General features: G+C 41.0%; 1 protein-coding gene and 1 pseudogene across 2 annotated transcripts in view; one reads left to right on the top strand and one right to left on the bottom strand.

Moving 5' to 3' along the window:
• Window positions 1-12,572, bottom strand: part of OGT (O-linked N-acetylglucosamine (GlcNAc) transferase) — a 45,492-nt gene extending 32,920 nt beyond the window's left edge. The window contains exons 1-3 of one of the 2 annotated variants that reach the window (XM_006050820.3): window positions 12,314-12,572; window positions 8,752-8,902; window positions 7,639-7,882 (exon numbers count right to left, since the gene is read on the bottom strand). In XM_006050820.3, coding sequence (XP_006050882.1) covers window positions 7,639-7,882; window positions 8,752-8,902; window positions 12,314-12,350 — 432 coding nt within the window. In that variant the 5' untranslated portion in view covers window positions 12,351-12,572. 2 annotated transcript variants of the gene reach the window in all.
• LOC102398650 lies at window positions 12,542-17,541 on the top strand (annotated as a pseudogene).
• Window positions 17,542-23,292: the final 5,751 nt, after the last annotated feature.

Genomic DNA, 23,292 nt, shown 5'->3' with positions numbered 1-23,292 from the left:
AATCACATTTTTCAAACCTGGCCCATTGTATCCATTCCTAGGTTAATATTAGGTTGGTACAAAAGTAATTGCAGTTTCAGACTATGAATTTTAAATCATTATAACTTGGCTCAAAAGCATCTTTATTAATAGGAACCATTACAATCAACACATTTTTGCCAATGAGAAATAAGTTTATTTATTCCTGTAGCATAAAAATCTGTGCTTCAGAATTTGATGAACTCTTGGAAAGCATTTTCTGCATCCTGCTGGTTGTGGAAGCATTTTCCCTGCAAAAAGTTATTGAGGTGCTTGAAGAAGTGGTAGGTGGTTGGCGAGAGGTCAGGTGAATATAGCCGGCGAGGCAAAAGTATCCAAATTCGCTCAACTTCTGAAGCATAGGTTGTGTGATGTGTGCTCAGGCACTGTGGCCTGGAAGAATTGGGCCCTTTCAGTTCACCAGTGCTGGCTGCAGACACTGCATCTTCAGTGCATCTCATCGATTTGCTGAGCATACTTCTCAGGTGTAATAGTTTTGCCAGGATTCAGAAGGCTGTAGTGGCTCAGATGGGCAGCAGACCACCAAACAGTGACCATGACCTTTTCTGGTGCAAGTTTCACTTTGGGAAGTGCTTTGGAGCTGCTTCTCGGTCCAACCACTGAGCTGGTTATTGCCGGTTGTCATAGAAATTCCACTTTTCAGCACACGTTGTAATCTGATTGAGAAATGGTTTGTTGTTGTTGCATAGAATAAGAGAAGACAACACTTCAAAATGATAATTTTTTTGATTTTCAGTCATCTTACGAGGGACTCACTTAAATGAGCTTTTTCACCTTTCCAATCTGCTTCAAATGCCAAATGACCATAGAATGATCGATGTTGAGTTCTTCAGCAACTTCTCGTGTAGTTGTTAAGAGGATCAGCTTCGACAATGGTTCTCGATTGGTCATTGTCACCTTCCGATTGCTGACCACTGTGCTCCTCCTCTTCAAGGCTCTTGTCTCCTTTGCAAAACTTCTTGAATCACCACTGCACTGCTATTTCTGGGCAAATGTCTTGTTGATGTTTTGAGTTGTCTCCACTGCTTTACAACCCATTTTGAACTCAAATAAGAAAATCACTCTAATATGCTTTCTAACATCAGTTCCATAATTATAAGTATATAATAAATATAAATATTAAATAAACAGTAAGTATTAGGTTGGTGCAAAAGTAATTGTGGCTTTGCATTGTTGAACTTTGCTATTCAATATTGGAATACATTCTTAAATAAATCTGGTTATGTTATACATCATTTTTTTTTGTTACACATCATTTTAATGTGTTTCCTGATTTATGTTTTTTGCTAATAACTTATTACTTGCTGTGTATTTTTTACTTATTTTAGACTAAGGAAATGATGTTAGACAAAAAGCAAATTCAAGCAATTCTCTTACTCAACTACAAAATGGATCATAAAGAAGAGACAAGTTACTACATCAACAATGCGTTTGGCCCAGGATCACCTAACAAATGTACAGAGCAGTAGTTGTTCAAGAAGTTTTGAACAACTCAATCTTGACCATTCTACGGTTGTTTGGCATTTGAAGCAAATTGGAAAGGTGAAAAGGCTCAATTAAGTGGGTCACTCATGAGTTGACTGAAAAAATCGTCATTTTTTAGTGTTGTCTTCTCTTATTCTAGGCAACAACAACAAACCATTTCTCAATCAGATTGCAACGTGTGCTGAAAAGTGGAATTTATATGACAACCGGCAATAACCAGATCAGTGGCTGGACCGAGAAGCAGCTCCAAAGCACTTCCCAAAGCGAAACTTGCACCAGAAAAGGTCATGGTCACTGTTTGGTGGTCTGCTGCCCATCTGAGCCACTACAGCCTTCTGAATCCTGGCAAAACCATTACACCTGAGAAGTATGCTCAGCAAATCGATGAGATGCACTGAAAACTGCAATGCCTGCAGCCAGCACTGGTGAACAAAAAGGCCCCAATTCTTCTCCACAACCACGCCCAACCACAAATCGCACAACCAATGCTTCAAAAGTTGAACGAACTGGGCTACAAACTTTTGCCTCACCTGCTATATTCACCTGACCTCTCACCAACTGACTACCACTTCAAGCATCTTGACAACTTTTTGCAGGGAAAAATGCTTCCATGACCAGCAAAATGCAGAAAATGCTTTCCAAGAGTTCGCTGAAGCCCAAAGCATGGATTTTTATGCTACAGGAATAAACATATATCTCGTTAGCAAAAATGTGTTGATTGTAATTGTTCTTATTTTGATTAACAAAAATGTGTTTGAGCCTAGTTATGATTTAAAACCGTGGTCTGAAACCACAATTACTTTTTCACCAACCTAACAAGTCATTAGCAAAAAAAAAATTAATGCAAGAAATGTGCATTAAAATGATGTATATAACATAACCACATTTATTTAGAATGTATTCCAATATCAAACAGCAAATTTCAACAATGGAAAAACCACACTTTTGCACCAACTTAATATCTTTTATGCAAACCTTTATTCAATTCAACAATATGCCTGAAACTGTGGGGAAATAATAGAATCCTTATCTTCAAAGGGCCTACAATCTATGTGGAAAGACAAACACATACATATTTTTTCCCATGTAAAACATTGCTTTTTTTAATTTTATTTATTTTTGGCCGTGCTGGGTCTTCACTGCAGCACGGGTTTTTCTCTAGTTGTGAAGAACGGGCTACGCTCTAGTTGCGGCGCATGCGCTTCTCATTGCAGTGACTTCTCTTGTTGCGCAGCACAGGCTCTAAGGTGCGCGGGCTTCAGCAGTTGCCTCACGTGGGCTCAGTAGTTGCAGCTGCCAGGCTCTAGAGCACAGGCTCAATAGGTGTGGTGCACGGGCTTTAGTTGCTCCTCAGCACGTGGGATCTTCCCAAATCAGGGACTGAACTTGTGTCTCCTGCATTAGCAGGTAGATTCTTTACCACTGAGCCACCAGGGAAGCCCTTGCTCTGAGTTTTACTTTTATTTCCCCAAGACAGTCTAACCCTTCACTCTACTTGGATAAATTTTACAAGCTACTTTTCTGCTGCTTCTAGTTTTAAACTTTTAACAGTATTTCTGATTACAGGGAATGCTGCAAAAATAGTCTAGTTCAACAAAGAGTTATGATCACAAAATAATTTTTATCTATTCTACAGTGTTTCAGAATTACCAACTGATTTTTAAACACAAAGTAGATACAAATGCTAATGATGGTTAATCTGGTATGTTTCTTATAGTAAACTTTTGTTCATGCAACACTTAAACCCATGCAACACTAAACCCATACATATTAACCAGCCACATAACTGTAAAGAATTTTAGAGAAGTAAATAAACTCAAAGGAGAAATTAAAAGCTGGGCCTTAAAGGAAGAGTAGGGTTTTAACAGACAAAAGAGGAGGGCATTGTAGACAAGGGAAAATAGTATGAATAAAGGTAAGATGGAAATGAGTAAGAATTTCCTGTACAACAACCCTTCCTAAGATAGCATCTATTTCCCACCTATCCTCCTAGAGCCTCCCACCCCCGACACCCAACATCTATATAGATGGGAAATAAAATCGGGTTGATAAAAGCCTACTGCTGCTGCTGCTAAATTGCTTCAGTCATGTCCGACTCTGTGCGACCCCATAGACGGCAGCCCACCAGGCTTCCCCGTCCCTGGGATTCTCCAGGCAAGAACACTGGAGTGGCTTGCCATTTCCTTCTCCAGTGCATGAAAGTGAAAAGTCAAAGTGAAGTAGCTCAGTCATGTCCGACTCTCTGCGACCCCATGGACTGCAGCCCACCAGGCTCCTCCATCCATGGGATTTTCCAGGCAAGAGTACTGGAGTGGGGTGCCATTGCCTTCTCCGGATAAAAGCCTACAGTAGTTCTCAATTGCCTCTCAAATTAAATTCAAACTCCTCAGCCTCTCTGTTCTTTCTAAATCTTCCAGTTGACTCTCCTCTACTACGCTTACTTCTTGTTACTACTTGACTCACCACTTCAGACAAGAAGTCTACTTGCTATTTACCTTCCTACAGAATGCTTAGGTTATAAGCATCCACTCGAGAAAACTTCATGATTAATACTCTAATAATAATCATCTGAGGAACTTACAACTTTTTTCCTTTATGGGTCAGGTCCTGCTCATGCTATAATCCACAATCCCCCTCAACACATCTCCCCAATTCCTAACAAAGTATTGTACATACAATAAGTACTCAAATATTTAAATGTGACATATGCACAGCAAACTTAAAAAAAAGCAAAGCAGAGAGGGACAGAAATACAATCAACCCTCCGCATCTTCAGGTGAGGAAGCCATGGACACGAAGAGCCAACTATACTACACCACTTTATATAAGTGGTAAGGTACATACAAAGGGCTTAAGCACCCACAGACTCTGGAACCAATCCCTCATGGATACCAAGGGATGACTGCATAAGTTTTTCTACAGTTTAGCTGTATGAGTGAGGCTTGCAACAGTAACAGATAACAAAAGACAGGAACACTTGATGGTCAGGATGGCAGATCTCAGTGCTATGCATCCACAATCAAAGCAGAAGTACAACCCACAGAATCAGAAACAGGGCTCCTTATAGCAACTCAGGGTTACAGCCATTTTACAAAGAACATTTTATACATAATTCATAAAAGGGATTGTCAAGTATGAGCAACTCTGTGAGTCATCATGTGAAGATTACCAGCTGCAATAGCACATTCAAATACGATGGACTAAAATTTTAGTGAAATTATTAAATCATCCAACATAATGGAAGCCAATTCAGAATGTAAAAATATGAAACAGCTCTATGTCTTAAAAGTAATTTCTATAACCAAGTCAGAGAATAACTTCCAAATTGACATACCATTAACCTAAAGAGACAAACGAAAAAGAGAAAACACATTGCCAAGACCACCACCATAACATTTTACTTTTTCACTACGGCAAAACCAAAATAACCTGAGTTTAACTATTTCTCATAGAAGGCCAACTACAACTCTGATTCAGGCCAGCAATGCACTGCCATAGAAGCACAATTTAGGAACAGACTCAAGTTTCTCTGTCAGTCCTGAATTGACAAAGACATTTGACAGTAAGCTTTAATCTAGTTAGGAGCTTCCCAGGTGGCACAGTGGTAAAGAATCTGCCTGCCAATGCAGGAGACACAGGAGATGCAGGGTCAATCCCTAGGTTGGGAAGATTCCCCTCGAGGAGGAAATGGTAACCCACTCCAGTATTCTTGCCTGGAAAATCCCATGGGCAGAGAAGCCTGAGTGGCCTCCAGGCTGTTCATAGTATCACAGAGTCGGACACAACTGAGCACGCCCAGAGTGCATTGGGAAGCTCTTAAACCTAGTTAAGACAAGATACCCTGAAATGAATTAAAGCATGATCACTTATATTTAGGTGAAATCAAGGCAGTAGGCACAATCTCTTTCTCATTCTCATTGGTAAAGACAGAGAAATAAAGCAGCACCTTTCACTAGTAGAAACAAAACCAGGGAATGCATAACTGTTCAATACCTTCAAGGGTAGTCCCATGACTTATTTTCATATTATCTTACTTCTTTGGTAGGGCACAATGATAAGCTTTCTGTTAACAGGTTAGATACTGAAATACATGGTTCCGTCTCCCACTTTAGTTTTCCTTTCTCATCATACTCCTGCAGTCTGGTATACTGTCAGCAGCAATGACTGCTCTGCCACACATGTGGAAACCTGAGCAAAGGGGATCAGAGTTCAAGGCGTTTGGGCCCACAGCTAGGCAAGAGGACACAAATGAATGTGTATGCAATCAACAAGTGAAGGATGGGACCAACCTAATTAATAAAGGGAAAGAACTTACTATCACAATTAGATGCACAAGTGAGCCCTGAACCTTGGCAAGAACAAGGTCCAAGCCCCAGCAGCAGCACATACAGGGGTACCTAAAACTTTCTGTAACTAGCTAGATAGTACTGCAATAAAAATTACAAGAAGTCTTTTAACTTTACATATATATCCATTGAGTATCTCTGAAAGGGTACCTAAGAAACTAGTATCAGCTACCTCCAAGGATACATGGTGTTCATACAAAAAACAATAAAGTTTAAAATTTTACACTCAAAATTAACTCAAAAAAAAAAATCAACTGTTAATAGATGTCCTGATAAAAAGTGATTTCAGATCTTTGCATAAACTACTAAATTAAGCTTCAGTCTCCTACCTGTAAAATAAGGATTAAGGGATAGCAGAATGGTTTTCAGAGAAGGCAATGGCACCCCACTCCAGTACTCTTGCCTGGAAAATCCTATGGACGGAGGAGCCTGGTAAGGCTGCAGTCCACGGGGTCGCTAAGAGTCGGACATGACTGAGCGACTTCACTTTCACTTTTCACTTTCATGCATTGGAGAAGGAAATGGCAAGCCACTCCAGTGTTCTTGCCTGGAGAATCCCAGGGATGGGGGAGCCTGGTGGGCTGCTGTCTATGGGGTCGCACGGAGTCGGACACGACTGAAGCGACTTAGCAGCAGCAGCAGCAGAATGGTTTTCACACTGTGCTCAAGGGCTATCTTGAGGAATGAGTGCCCTCTGAGCACCTCTTCCCCTTTTTATCTTGTCTTTCTTCTCTCTTCAATGTTTGTTTTCAAGATATTCAGACTCAGGTTTCAATATCCACTTCATCATTCTGTTTGCTCCCAAGTTACATAACCCCTCCATTACTTTTAAGTGATAAAATTGGAATACCATCTACTTTGAAAGATCATTGTGAGCATTAAGAAAGACCAATGTCTGACTGGCACAGTGTCTGAGCATACAGAAGACTTTAAATAAAAGGTAGCCATAATAGCTAACTATTTACCACTTCCTGGGTTGCTGCAAAGCTAAAAGTTGAGGACATAGCTTAGAAACATATTCCTAAATTTTTTTATGGATTCCTATAATCTATCACTTTCCTCTTAAATTTATATCTGTCTTATTTCCTTAACTACATCAAAAGTTCTAAGGGCAAGTCTTACTTTTTCTGTGTACCTTTCAGAGACCCTAACACACTGAACGTGTCCGCCAACTGGGCCTCACTTGCTTCCCAGAAAACATCTGCAATTTAGATTAAAAAAATTTTTAAGAACTAATCAAAAGCCTTGTGTGCATACTAGTACCTCTATTTTACCACTTCTGATTATGCTGAAAGAAGAGAGAATAGGATATTGAGGGAAAAAATTTGCAGCCTAGTTTTCATGTTATGGATCCATATATTGACATCTCATTTTAACTAGTCTATATTACAGATTAAGGCCCTGCTACCCCTATTTCTTGAAAGTCAATTACCTGTTGAATACATTATAGCAGAAAGTATCCAAATTTAATCAAAAGAGCCCAAAGAAACAATATCATGTGTTCTGTACTTTTACAGGCATTCTAAAAATAGATGTAAGACTCTCTTGCAGTAAGGTAATTTTTACGCTAATAACTTGCTAGATAAAATGAATTTTTTAAACACAACAACGCAGGTCTGGGTCAAAGCAATTTCATCATTTTAAGTAAACATTTCCAAACTCTTGACTTTATTCCACGCAAAAAAACCTATTTTAGTGTCTAAAGTATGTTTCTTTCTAGGCTTTTGTGAAAGGAAAGAAAATAAATAACCATTAAAATTATACTTACAGGATTGTACTGAAGAGCAGAGACGTAAGCTTGTACTGCCCCTTCCATGTCGCCTGCTGCTACCAAAGCAGCTGCCAGGTTAATATAACCATCGATGAAATCTGGTTTGAGACGCAATGCATGCCGGTAATGCTCAATTGCTTCCTGCAACTGCCCTCTTTCCTTGTACACATTCCCCAAATTTGAATAGGCTTCTGCCAGAAGGGGGTTCTGTTTAATTGCCAGAGTACTAAAGTGGGCAGATCTGGAAAAGGGGAAAAGTGTTGATGCATGGGTATGCATGTTACAGAAAGAAGGTATGGCCCTTATGCAACAGTTTTTGAAGATCCTGTGTATTGCTCATTATATAATAATATATTATCTTTTAACTAGCTCATAGAAGGAAAAATTGTGGAAATCAAAGTTTTTCAGACGTGGAGGCATTCGGAGTTCAAATCAAAACACTTTTTTCTTAAGAGATAAAATTCTTAACTAGTCTCATTACCAAACTGCCTCATTATAAACAATGATCAATAAGATCAAGAATGAAAATGCTATGTGCATGAGTCTCATTTTCCATTTGCTGATAAGATTCAATGATGCACATCTTTAAATGTCTAAATAAGCCAGTGACAATTTATTAAAAGGCCAAGAACACAGATTCTTCCCTTTTGATTAATTCAACTGATTAGCTAAAAGTAGTACATCATAATGATTTAATGATGGCATTTGCAACTCGAACTACATATGCGCCTCCTACCACAACATACACACTATTATCTCTAAACACTTCTGTCCCTCAAGGTGACACATCTTACAAAGCTGAGACTGGACGCTCAGATGTAGACTAAGAATAATTTATCACCTGAAAAAGAGTTCTAAAAAAGCAGCTGACGTGGGTGGAAAAATCTAGAAAAGGTCTCTAGTTATACCAATAATACAACCACCACCACAAAAGAAGGGAGGAAAACTGGCAGCTGGGCCTATCACAAGTGGGCAAGAGAGCAGATGTGCGTTGGTGGCTCCAGGTGAAACCCAGAACTGGAAAAATTTCAAGTTCAGATATTTAAGTAACATTTTTCAAGCTCAGCACTCAGAGGCAGCAATCACCAGCATCACCCCCACATCTCCTACCTGTCCAGCCTTCGACACTGGAAGTGTATAGATGAAAGTAATAAAAGCACACCAGTATTGTCTGGCTCTTGTCTCCAGAGCTGCATGCAGTGTCTCTCAGCTGCCTCAAAATCTCCTGCCTGATATTCACGATGTGCCAACTCAGCTAACCCTTGGAAGGAAAGCATACGTTTCGTTGGTTCTGGAGAATCATCAAAACATTTGAGGGAAGGAGGGGGGAAAACAAAAAGTTAGAAATGCAAACAAAAAAATGTAAAAATATGGTATATTAAACTTAAAGATGAAAACGCTTGAAACTATGTAAAGCACTAGAATGTTCTGCACATTATCGATACCCCCAAGTTAACAGCAGGTGCAGAATTGGCATTTTTAGAATTCCCCGCCTAGACAGAAATATTTACTTGCAAATGAGATTATATTTTATGACCAAAAATACTTGGTATTTTAAATTACAAATCAGATGTAGCATCTAAAGATTCACTACTAAACATTATTCCTTATACTTCAGTTAACATAGAAAAATGAAATATAAAACATGTGATTTGCGAGGTCACATAGATGTAATAATGTCAGAATAACCTCCTGGGAAACTTAATACTTTGTCCCATGTTTTAGGTTGGATTTGGCGGGGAGGGGGGGTACTGGTAACAATCTACCTCTTAACCTGGGTGGGGACACCAGATGTGTGGTTAACTCTTCAAATTATATTCATGCTTTTGTATTATTTCACAACTTAATTTTTAAATTATTTAAAGGGTGACACTAGAAACAGGCATAAGGAGAAAAAACTAAAAGTCAAGGTGCTATTTTTAAAACAGCTGATAAACAAGATGAATTCATCTGTCAAGAGCCAAAATATTTAAAGCGGTCAAACATTTTAAGTCAAAACCCAAGATTGTATTATATTGTTCCTGTACCATTCCAAACTCACACTGAGACCACATTAGCTAAATCCCACCCACGCTGGTTTAACACTAGCATTTTCCGAAGAGCTCTGATACTGACTAAAGGGACTAAAACATTGCAAACAACCCTGTATAAACTAAGCAGTTACCTACAACTGCAATGAATTTTTTAAAGAATGGGGAAATGCTAAAATATAAAACCATTTGATACAGTGCAACTAAATTAATAATAAACGAATGCACTTTGTTGTGTGTAACTTTGTTCAGATACAAAAAGATAAAGACTATACAGCTAAAGCCCAGAGATGGAAAACAACAACAAGATTGCATAAGTCTCAAGTGTAAATACTTAAACAATGATACATTACTTGGGAATTTGACCACAGTACTTTCACGAGACAGAGTAAGAAACTTCCTACAAATTAAATACTTAAATTCTACCAAGGTCCAAGTGAGAAGCTCATATTGAGCCCAGACCCTCACTCATTAGACCTGGCAAATGAACTGTATACTCAGGAAAGCAAAGTCAATTTCCTAACAAGGCACAGCTAGCTGACCACTAACCTTAAGAGCAGAGAGACCTGCATCCACATTTGTGGACTGTTACACCTCTTATGGGCTTCCCTTGTGGCTCAGCTGGTAAAGAATCCGCCTGCAATGTGGGGAACCTGGGTTCGGTCCCTGGGTTCGGAAGATCCCCTGGGGAAGGGAAAGGCTACCCACTCCAGTATTCTGGCCTGGAGAATTCCAGACTGCTATTGTTCCCCAGCTCACTCTGCTCCTGTTCAATTTGGTTCCATTTATTTTGGGGCTTCCCTGATAGCTCAGAGGGTAAAGCGTCTGCCTGCAATGAGGGAGACCCGAGCTCGATTCCTGGGTCGGGAAGATCCCCTGGAGAAGGAAATGGCAATCCACTCCAGCACTCTTGCCTGGAAAATCCCATGGACGGAGGAGCTTGATAGGCTACAGTCCATGGGGTCGCAAAGAGTCGGACACGACTGACTGAGCGACTTCACTATTCACTATACCTCTTATAGAAACTAGAAAATCACATTTTAAACAGGTCTCTAGAACTCCCTTCCTTGCTCTTTATTTTTAACCCATACTTTACAACTTTTCAAAAGCCGCCTATCTGCTATTTTAACACTAGAAATGACAACTTTCTCAAATAAAATAACAGGCAGAAAAGGGCAAGCAGGGACTTCATTGGTAGTCCAGCGGTTAAGACTGCGCTCCCAATGGAGGGAGCACAGGTTCCATGCCGTCCGGGGAACTAAGATCCCGCAAGCCGCATGGTACGGCCAAAAAATAAAGAAAAGGGCAAGCTAGAACAAGAGAATCTAGGACAGACTCTTAAATCTTTAAAAAAAAAAATCCCTGAGCGAGAGGGGAACACTACCAATCTCACTACCTACAGTCAAAATATAAGATACAATTGAAGATTCATCTCTTAGTGCACAATGTCCAAGAACAATAAAACCCTTGACATCTCAACTGAGAAACCAACAAAAAAATAACCTCGTGGGAAACCGTAGAACCGCAGCCCAATCCCCCCCTCCCTCCCGCCCCAAATAGCCTCAATACGGAAAGGCAGCTGAAGGACACTCCTATAATTTGGAGTTTTCTTATTTTTAGTACTAAATGCTCTCAGACTAATTGTCTAAAAGGGCAACCGCCTTGCACTTGTGCAGCTACACTCCAGTTGCTTTACAAACTCTTCAAGCAGGGATGAAAACTCAAAAAAATATACCCTCTATGAATAAAGAAATACCGGGCTAAAGAATGGGGATGGAAGACCCAGAGACGGCGGCGGAGGAATACAAGGACAAAGTAACACAAAGCGAGAATCTGGCGGGCAGGGTGGTCAACGCCGAAGCCCCTGCACTAGAGTGGTTTCTCCCCGAGGGTAGGAAACGGACCGCAGGGCTGGCAACCTCGCGAAGGAAAGGGTGTGGCTCCCCGCGGGAGCGGAGGGAGGAGGACAGGGTGGGTAATCCAGGCTGGGGGCAGCGAGTGGAATTGGGCGATGGCAAAAAGAACCCCTGGAAATTTCCAATCGAAACCGGGGCCGCTCAACCCAAGGCACAGCACACAGGCGCTGCCAGGCGCGGTGCTGCTGAAAATCCCCCGTTGGAGAGGTGACTCGGAGCGCACCCAGGAGCTTGCGCTCGTCCTTGGGGTGATGCAAAGTGAGGATACGATTACACTGGAACGACACCTCCGCCCTCGATTGACAGAGGACCACCAAATCGGGCTAAGGGGAGCGGGGTGGAGGGGGAAGAGAAGGGGGCGGTGAGCTGAACTGGGGAGAAAACGACTGCGAAGGAGAATGAAAGGCAGCGAGAAGGGCAGGGATTCCAATGCAGTCCATTCTGAGACAGTCTAAGCGCACAGGTGTAGAAGGGTCCCGAGAGACAGAAGGCTAGAAAATGTATAGGATTACAAAGCAAGAAAGGAAGCAAAAAGCAAGCAAGCGAAAGAAAATGTTTTAGGAACGGACGACAGCAGAAAACCCAGATCAGATGCCGCTAGACGCCGAAAAGCTTAGCGATGCCACTGATGCAATGGGGATGGCCAGAGGGGAGGGAGTGATGAGAGGCAGAAGACGGCGCGAGACCCCAAGGGGGCGTCTGCCAAAGTAGAACAGACACCGGTACCTGTGCTGTCGGCCACGTTGCCCACGGAAGACGCCATCTGGAGCTTCTAGAGCGAGTGCAAGAAGTGGGTGATTGAATCCTGCAGCCGCCACTACTGGCAATGTTTCTAGAGGTAGTAGCACGAAGGCAGCAGCCCTTTGGCAGGCTTAAGCAGCAGCAACAGTTACAGCTTTCGAACCCTAGAACTCTGGTTGGCCATCTACCTCTCAAGGTCTTGAAATGGCGGCGATGGCTCCTCGGCCGAAACAACACGGACCGGAACTACTTTCTGTTATAATCAAGTACCAGCGCGGAAGTAGCGCGGTAACCAGTGATACCAACAAAATGACTGTAATCAAAGTCAATCGCTCCTATGTAACCTTCCGCGCAGGGCCCATTGCGACAAACACGATTATGTTGAGAGCGCATGCGAGCAGCCGTGTCAGCCCGACTGGCTGTTAGGGCACTGTCTGGGACAGGAGCCACCAAGGTTTTTTTTACTAGCGAAGCGGATGGTTTAAAAGAAACTGTACACTTGAATAATACTTTTGCCAGTGATATAGTCTGCTGCTGCTGCTGCTAAGTCGCTTCAGCCGTGTCCGACTCCGTGCGACCCCAGAGACGGCAGCCCACTAGGCTCCCCCGTCCCTGGGATTCTCCAGGCAAGAACACTGGAGTGGCTTGCCATTTCCTTCTCCAATGCATGAAAATGAAAAGTGAAAGTGAAGTAGCTCAGTCGTGTCCGACTCCCAGGGACCCCGTGGACTGCAGCCCACCAGGCTCCTCCGTCCATGGGATTTTTCCAGGCAAGAGTACTGGAGTGGGTTGCTATTGCCTTCTCCGTAGTATAGTCTACTACCTAGCAAAGAGCATAGATTTTAATAGGAATGCCAAAGGGGTATACAAGTTTCATCAACTTCATTCGTATAGTCGCAAGATGATGAATCAATTCTGAGCAAGTAAATTTAAATGGTTATATTTCAAAGGCTAGAATTCAAAACAGCGGAGAGTTCCAATTCGAACACGTCTTAGTTCTGATTCCAGCCATTGGTTTAAGCGCTTTGATTAAAAGGATTGAGTTTCTCAGGGCCAAATGAACCCAAGCATCTCAGATTTTGGCCATATAGCCCGAAAGTTCCAAATCCTCTTGATATTCACGATAATTTTTCCCCCAGTATTATGGCAAATGCTTCACAACTCAGGGACATGCTGACAGTTTGCACTGCAAAGGCAACAGCCATAAAAATGTTAAAGATTCATATTCTTCGAAATCCATGACCCTTCCGAAGTGACTTCATTTCCATCACATTGCTTTGCAAATTGTTAAAATCAGTGATACCATTTAACTCAAGGCAGCTCAACAATGATAAATTGATTATCATTTGCCATCTACCTAAACCACACATCTAAATAGAGACTAAACTGCTCCGCTTCCTTGAACAAATCAGTTCTTTATGATCCTCCTGCAGTTTCAAGTCCACTGTTCAGACGTTTTGTCACATTGGTATTAATTTATATTGCATCCCTTATTCCAGAAAGGTATTAATTTATATTGCATCCCTTGTTCCAGAAAGGATTAAAGTAGCTTGCCACATTAGCAAGAAATTACAAACCAATGAAGGCAAGAAGCTGGGTCTCTCAGAGCCTTTTTATTTCCAAAAAAAATAGTCCTTGATCTAAGACAACAAATCCGTGAGTTTATTCAAAATGTTTCTACTACCTAGTCATCTGACCACACTTATTTTTTTAAAAAACTTAGGTCCTCGAATTTTGTTTTAATTTCTTTGAGACAGTTCACATACTGTTAATCATGGATATGAGTGCAGAAGAAATGTGTAATATTGATAGTTTCTTCTATTATATCCATAATTAAAAGTCAGGTGCAGTGAAAAAGTTCACTACACAAACTCTCCTGGAAATTGGGTACCAGCTTCTCTTAATTTGATTTAACTGGTAAAACCTTCCCCCCACTCCCCACTCCCCCCTGGTGCCCCAGCCCTCACTACGAGTGTTTGATCTGTGGTGAATAAAATCAGCTTTTCAACTTTTATAACAGACTTCTCAAATTCCACTGGCAGATGTTTAGGCCTTCCTGATTAGAGGGTGCTTAGCTAATTAAGTAGGTTATGTTGCCAGCTGGGCCAGCTATTTGGCCCATCCATACTTGTCTCTAAGTTTCCCTCTCCTGAGAAAGGAGTCAAGGGATGCTGCTGGGGAAAGCTGGGTGGTGGGGCTCACTGTGAATCAATAAGGAAACACCCCCCCCTCCCCCGTTGGAATCTCAAGAACCCCCTCCAGGTGCTTTCCAGGAGTAGCACCTGGAGGGTTTAGTTTGAAGGACTTATCAGATAAAACCATCTTCTTTGGCCAATCAAGTAACATTTACTAGAGTCTGTGCAAGGCACTGTGGGAGATGGAAAAATCAACAAGAGAAGATCTTTGCCCTCAAGGAAATTGAAGCCCAGTTAGTTAGACACAGACAGCCACTAGAGCATAAAAAAGAAGAGCATTATAAAGGTGATAAAATACATCAGTGTCTGTAAATATCTGAGGAGGGAACAGTCACTTCAGGCTGACCAGAGAAGGGTGACCAAGAAGGCCTGACCTAGGCATTGAAGGGGGTGCTTTTGTGCGTTCTCTTTCACACCGATTTCTGTTTAGTGTTTTGTTTTGTTTTCTCCCTTTTATGGGTAGCAATTCAAAATTCAGAATCATCTAAAACAAACCAGATGCTTCTTCCACCGCAATCCCAAACTTTGCCACCCTAATAACACCGCTAATGGTGTATTAGTTTTCTGTTACTGTCTCGCAAATTACCACCAATTTAGCGGCTTGAAACAAATACATATTTCGCAGCAGTTGCGCCAGCAATCGGTGAGGGAGCCTGAGACACGCTCTGGCCGCCGCCAAACGGTTCAATGAAGCTGGAAGAATACACAGATGTAGCACCGCAGGCTCATCAGATGTTTGTGGATACTGTTCCAGAGAGAGATTGGCCTCCACCTCTCAGATTAGCTAACCAGTCATAACGAAGAAAAGTTGTTTTAAAACTTTGGGGAAATCGTTGAACCTGAATAAAAGGATGATACTGATTTCATGGTAGCACAGCAACCATCACTAGCCAGTGAGTTTGGAAAACATGATTCCTTATTTGGTAGCTGCTATGGTAAAGACATGGCCAGCTGGGATAGCAACAGGGAAGATGAAAAAGGTAGAACAAAATAGATCAAAGAGTGAAAGCCTAATGGGTACCTTAAAAAGGCGGCTTTCTGCAGAACAAAAGCAAAAAGGCAAGAGGATCACATCCTCTGGGAGCTCTGCCAGATGAGGATGCGGTTTCCTCTCCTCAGCACCAGTAGTTTTTAAAGATGTGACTTCTGAAAGATCAATAAGGTCCACTTCCCTTAGCAATCATCACTATAGTCCTACCCCTTAGCCTCTTGACCGGCAAACTCTGAGGAGGCCTGTATCAAAATGGAGGAAGTAAGATTCAAAGTCTTGGTTCATTCTTCCAATCCAGATCCAACACAGAATGATGTCTGAAAATATTTTCCGTCTTCAGACTGAAACTGTGTGCTGAGAACAAAATAATCGAAGAGTTCAGAATCTCAGAATGGAGATTTGCATCTTCCCTCAATGAACACGAACCTGTAGTTATTGGACTTATGCCTCAAGGCTGCGCTTGGGACTTCCCTCCTGGTACAGGGCCTAGGAATTTGCCTGCCAGTGCAGGGGACACAGGTTTGATCCCTGACCTGGGAAGATTTCACTTGCCTCCGAGCAACTGAGCGGATGCACCTAGAGCCCTGTGCTCCTCGACTAGAGAAGCAATGAGAACCTAGCGCACCACAATGGAGGGTAGTCCTTGAAGGAAAGTGACACGGCTCAAAATCCCCTCCGGGCCTCCCCACCATTCTATGCAAAACAAAGAACTCTCTCTCACCTGAAGAAAAAAATGGACATTAAGGTTGATTACGCCCAGCTCCCAGCCCGGCCCAGCCTCGGGCGGATCTCCAAATTCCTTGTCCCAGCCGTTTAAGAGAGAACTAATCTGAACAACCTTGGAGAAGAACAGGCCCCCTTAAGACAATAGATTTCCACATATATGCCTATATATACTTACTCTTTTCTTGGGTTAGTGCAGCAGCTCACTAATGTGACTACTGCCCCTTCTCGCCTCATTAAAAGTGATCTGTTCCTGTAAAGTGCAGGTCTTGTTCTTTTTCCGAACCTCACCTTCTCTGACTCCCTTACCCTACAGTCCCTACTTGCCACGACTAGAGAAAGCCCTCTCGGCAGCAATGAAAACCCAGCACAACCAAAAATAAATAAGCAAATTATTTTAAAAAATACTGTGTTTGATATTCTGTGCCTAGAAATGAGGTAATGTATGATTTGGAAGGATTGCCTAGCTATTGTCTGGATAGTTCTCCCATGTAAGTTTCTGCAGTTCCTTCTCAACCCAGAGAGAGCTCTTTCTGCCAAAATGAAAATCCGGAAGACAAGGACCTAGTTGTTGCCCTAGAGAACTTTGTGGATCCGTCTGTGTATATTGTTCACTGACACCACAGGTGTCACGTTGCAAAGCCCAAGAGTGAGTCATGATGATGTCCCTCCACACTCACCATTACAGAATAATCAAATCCAAATGAACATCGGTGGACTTACCAGCACAGATGTCCATGTGTCTGAAAGTATGTGTGCCATCATATGAATTTTGATCCTGACTCTGCTCCTGTGGTTGCAAGAGTTATGACTCAATGGAAAGTAGTGGTCTTATGGTTGTGACAAGCTTTACAGAGGAGTTGAAAAAACTTGCGAAATAAGGATAGTGCTGGGGACCAATCACATGCTGGGAGAAGGAAGGAAATCGAGCAAAAATGCCAGATGGTTCTTTTCTTGCTCCAGCTAGTTCTGATGACCATTATCTTTTAAGCTCCAGCTTTCGCTCCCATAGTAAAACACTTTACACTAGAAATGAGCGCTCAAATGTTAGGTTTTGCTTTTATGAACAACCAGATGTGGATGGACAATTTGCTGATCTAATTAAACATTCAGCCAGAGACTGGGAAAATAGAGCTTTTTGTTATTTAAGGTCTCCGTTACCTGGATATGCAGTTTACCCTGTCAGACTGACCAATCAGTATCAAGATTCCTGCAGGTGCATTCTTTGTACTGTTTTATGTCAGCATATCAGAATAGATTTATTTTAAAAACTGCTTTTGCCAAACAAAATGAAGGATTATTGAAAGATTAGGAGAACCCTCCATCTTGCACTTTGGGTTCCAGAAATGAAACTGGACTATAGTTTATAAACTTACATTACTATCAAAATCTTTCGCTGCCATACCTGTTCAAGATTAAAGTGAAAAGAATAGCCAATTTGTTTAGGGGTGAGGAAGTATTGTCAACATGTCTTGAGTTTATTTTTGGTTCTTTAAAAAGAACCAAAAGGTTTAAGAAGTGTGAGTTGTCTTCTATCATATGCAAAATAATGACAATGTAAATTATCAGATTCTCTTTAATCTATGCCCCCCCCAAGTCCTTTGCTGCTATCCGTTGTGATTTTTATGCGTTGAGAACACATTTCACCTGTGTGCAACCTGAAGTTAAGCTGAAAGAAATTTTTAGAATAAAAATTGTGGTCTATTTAAGTGGCCTGTTTTCAAAAGATAGTGTTGAAGAAACATACCCATGTGATAAAATGCAGAATTTACATATACACTTAAAAAGATCTTTAATCTTATACTGTAGAAAGATTTAGAATTGTGAATTGACATAGATTGGGTACTAAAATGAAGATCTGCGATTTATCTTTTATGACAATTTTTTTCAAGATTGTTTTTAAGGTTGTGCTAATTTTTTGGTTATGAAAGTTCAGTTTTTCTGTTGCCTTCATTTTCATCCAATGATTTCTATATTTTATAAAAATGGCCTTGCATTTAAAAATCTTGAAGAAATGTAGCCCGCCAATTTAGAAATTGTTGCCTTTTCTGTCTTTATAAACAGTGATACAAATTGACATAACATATAAAGACCTATGGAACTAGAACTATTATTAAATAAATATTACATGAATTTAGATTCCTATGGTAGCAATTTTTTACATCTGTACTTTCCTCTGGTGAATGCTTTATCTCAATTTCTTCAGTTTAGTCAACATTTTCTTGGTAGAACTTGATTGTACCACTAATTTGCATAAATGGATTGGCAGATTCTCTTGCAATATTGAAGTTTACATTAGGATTGGAATTGACTTAGATAAAAAGAAAACATTGTTTTGCAGTTGGACTTATATTTCTCCTTAATGTAGTCACTAGTAAAATGTGCTAGATTTGACCTCTGCCCCCACCAAAGACTCTAGTGGAAAAAAGTGTGGAAATTCTGAAGCATTGTGTAAGAAAAATATTAAACCATATAAGATATATGGAAGTCTTATTGCCTATCATATGTACTGCCATTTTTGAAAGTGTTTTACTTGTTTATTTTAAATTTAGCCAAGTCTTGAGTAATTTGGAATCATTAAACATTTTACCTCTGATTCAGTAGTCATGGGGGTGATTATCCCTAATATTTTTTTATTTTGAAATGCAGAGTGTTTATTCATTGCACAATGCTGCAGCATAGTGTTTTGATATTGCCCTGTCTAGAACTGCCCTGTTTCCATTTGCACAAGAAAAATGTTTCTATCTAAGATGACACATGTAATTCAAGATGTTTCTTCCTTTGTCACTAAGTTTTCCCTAGCCTCATTTAACCACAAGGGTAAAAGTCTTAAGTCAAATTTATTTGCTTTGTCATTCAAACATATCTGTATCCCTACTTTTTTCTCTATTTGTTCTTTAAGGTCAGAATTGAGCTATTACCAAGAAATGGCACAAAGCCATAATATCATGGCACTATTTCTTTTGACTTGAGAGGAAAATACTGAGTTTTGGCAGATGCTGATTATACCTTATTGTGGAAACTTGTCTCTCATTTTCTGATATGTTTTCACCTAATAAGAAGATGGAGACTATTATAATAATACCACTTGTGTTCACTATAAGCTATTCATATTAAGAATTATTACACAGTTGTAAGCTTGTTATCAAATTAGTGTAATACATTTAAACCATTCTTTTGGAAAGTTATTTATTTTTAAACAATTTAAAATGTATCTAGAGTGAGTTAAAAATCTTGTGCATCTATATTAGATGGCAAGTGTTGTCAGAGAGCCAGTGTATATTAATAGTAACTGTTGGAATGACTTTTCCATGTTCTAGAAGCATTTACATGTGCTTTGTGTGAAACCATGGTGCACAGAAGTTTTTGGACTTCCCTGAAACACATTTTTATTTTACTTTACTATTTTTTTATTGAGGTATAGTTGATGTGGGAGAAGGCAATGGCACCCCACTCCAGTTCTCTTCTCTGGAAAATCCCATGGACGGAGGAGCCTGGTGGGCTGCAGTTCATGGGGTCGCTAGGAGTCGGACATGACTGAGCGACTTCACTTTCACTTTTCACTTTCATGCATTGGAGAAGGAAATGGCAACCCACTCCAGTATTCTTGCCTGGAGAATCCCAGGGACAGGGGAGCCTGGTGGGCTGCTGTCTCTGGGGTCGCACTGAGTCGGACACGACTGAAGCGACTTAGCAGCAGCAGCATAGTTGATGTACAATATTATATAGGGTTTTAGGTGTACAATATAGTGACAATTTTTAAAGGTTTATATTCCATTTATAGTTATTATATAATATTGACTGTATTCCCTGTGCTGTACAATATATCCTTGTAGCTTATTTATCTTATGCATAGTAGTTTGTACCTTTTAATCCCCTACCTCTTGCCTCTCCCCTCCCCTCTCCCCACCAACAGTGTATGAGGGTTTCCTTTTCTCCACATCCTTGCCAACATTTGTGTTCTTTTTGATGACAGCCACTATGACAGGTGTGAGGTGATTCTCACTGTAGTTTTAATTTGCATTTCCCTGATGATTAACAATGTTGAGCATCTTTTCATGTGCCTGTTCATATGTCTTCTTTGGAAAAATGTCTGTCCAGGTCACCTGCCCATTTTTTAAATGGATTATTTGGTTAAATGTTTAATTTTTTTTAAATTTTGTGTTGTTTTAGAGGGAAAATGTCAATACTGTTCTATTCAGAAAGACAATTTTTAATGTGTCTTTGTGAAGCTGTATTATAAAATACTTTAAAGAAATATGCCCTGTTATAATGCAATCTGAAATTATTAGGTTCTAATATATAAGTGAAGTGGGCCTTAGAAATCATGGAGAACAAAGCTAGTGGAGGTGATGGAATTCCAGTGGAGCAATTTCAAATCCTGAAAGATGATGCTGTGAAAGTGCTGCACTCAATATGCCAGCCAATTTGGAAAACTCAGCAGTGGCCACAGGACTGGAAAAGGTCCGTTTTCATTCCAGTCCCAAAGAAAGGCAATGCCAAAGAATGCTCAAACTACTGCACAATTGCACTCATCTCACACGCTAGTAAAGTAATGCTTAAAATTCTCCAAGCCAGACTTCAGCAATATGTGAACCGTGAACTTCCTGATGTTCAAGCTTGTTTTAGGAAAGGCAGAGGAACCAGAGATCAAATTGCCAACATCTGCTGGATCATGGAAAAAGCAAGAGAGTTCCAGAAAAACATCTATTTCTGCTTCATGGACTATGCCAAAGCCTTTGACTGTGTGGATCACAATAAACTGTGGGAAATTCTGAAAGAGATGGGAATACCAGACCACCTGACCTGCCTCTTGAGAAATCTGTATGCAGGTCAGGAAGCAAAAGTTAGAACTGGACATGGAACAACAGACTGGTTCCAAATAGGAAAAGGAGTACGTCAAGGCTGTATATTGTCACCCTGCTTATTTAAATTCTATGCAGAGTACATCATGAGAAACGCCAGGCTGGAAGAAGCACAAGCTGGAATCAAGATTGCCGGGAGAAATATCAATAACCTCAGATATGCAGATGACACCACACTTATGGCAGAAAGTGAAGAGGAACTAAAAAGCCTCTTGATGAAAGTGCAAGTGGAGAGTGAAAAAGTTGGCTTAAAGCTCAACATTCAGAAAACAAAGATCATGGCATCTGGTCCCATCACTTCATGGCAAATAGATGAGGAAACAGTGGAAACAGTGTCAGACTTTATTTTTCTGGGCTCCAAAATCACTGCAGATGGTAATTGCAGCCATGAAATTAAAAGACGCTTGCTCCTTGGAAGGAAAGTTATGTCCAACCTAGATAGCATATTCAAAAGCAGAGACATTACTTTTCCAACAAAGGTCCGTCTAGTCAGGGCTATGGTTTTTCCTGTGGTCATGTATGGATGTGAGAGTTGGACTGTGAAGAAGGCTGAGCGCCGAAGAATTGATGCTTTTGAACTGTGGTGTTGGAGGAGACTCTTGAGAGTCCCTTGGACTGCAAGAAGATCCAACCAGTCCATTCTGAAGGAGATCAGCCCTGGGATTTCTTTGGAAGGAATGATGCTAAATCTGAAACTCCAGTACTTTGATCACCTCATGTGAAGAGCTGACTCATTGGAGAAGACCCTGATGCTGGGAGGGATTGGGGGCAGGAGGACAAGGGGACGACAGAGGATGAGATGGCTGGATGGCATCACTGACTCGATGGACATGAGTCTGAGTGAACTCCAGTAGTTGGTGATGGACAGGGAGGACTGGCGTGCTCTGATTCATGGGGTCGCAAAGAGTCGGACACGACTGAGCGACTGATCTGAACTGAAGACATAGGTAGTACAACAGAATGTAAAAGGTTAATTTTTCATGATACTCAAAGAGTCTAGTTAAAAATGGAAGGGAAGGAATTTCATGGTGGTCCAATTTTAGTATATGTGCTGCTGAAGTGAGCACTCCCTGGTGGTCCAGTGGTCTGCACTCTCACTGCCAAAGGCCCAGATTCAATCCCTGGTAAGGGAACTAAGATCCTGCAAGCTACGTGACCAAAACAAGTAAAAAAAAAAAAAAGAGTATATATATAGATATATATGTGTGTGTGTGTGTGTGTGTGTGTGTGTGTGTGTGTATGTATGTATATAATTTCTGGGCCAGTATTATTGAAACTAGATAAAAAGATAAAAGTTACTAAAATCTTAAATAGATTATGTGCAATGTCTCTGCTAGAGGTAAAAGTTCAAACATTTTGTTTAAAATGCCTTCAGAGGACTTCCCTGGGAATCCACCTGCCAATGCAGGGGACAAGGGTTCAATCCCTGGTCCAGGAAGATCCCACATGCAGTGGAGTAACTAAGCCCATGCACCACAATTACTGAGCCCTCACTCCAGAGCATGCATGGGGCAACTGCTGAAGCCCGCAGATGCTGGAGCCTGTGCTCTGCAACCAGAGAAGCCACCACAATGAGAAGTCTGTGCACTGCAGCTAGAGAAAGTCAGCACAAAAGCAACGAAGACCTAAGGCAGCCAAAAATAATAAATAAATTAATCAAAACAATAATTTCCTCTATAAAATGGCTTCAGAGGGACTTCCCTGGTGGTCTAGTAGTTAAGAATCTGCCTTGCAATGCAGGGGACACGGGTTTGATTACTGGTTGGGGAAGTAAGATCCCCCACACCACAGAGCAACTGAGCCTGGGTACTCAGGGGCCTGAGCGTGCCACAGCTAGAGAATTAGGGTTCTATTCCACGTGAGGCAGCAAAGATCCTGTGTGCTGCAACTAAAATCCAATGCAGCCAAATAAATAAATATAAACTATATATATATAAATGCCTTCAGAAATTGCAGTTTTAATTATTGTACATTTCATGTTGTGAGAGATATTGCTTTATGAATGATTCAATAATAGGTATTTATACATATATATTGTAATGCGGAGAAGGCAATGGCAACCCACTCCAGTACTCTTGCCTGGAAAATCCCATGGGCAGAGGAGCCTGGTGGGCTGCAGTCCATGGGGTCACTAGGAGTCGGACATGACTGGGCGACTTCACTTTCACTTCTCACTTTCATGCATTGGAG

This window comes from Bubalus bubalis, chromosome X (genome assembly GCF_019923935.1).
Source record: "Bubalus bubalis isolate 160015118507 breed Murrah chromosome X, NDDB_SH_1, whole genome shotgun sequence".
Classification (NCBI taxonomy): Eukaryota; Metazoa; Chordata; class Mammalia; order Artiodactyla; family Bovidae; genus Bubalus; species Bubalus bubalis.
Note: the sequence above shows the minus strand (reverse complement) of the source record. Positions and strands in the feature narration are given on the sequence as shown.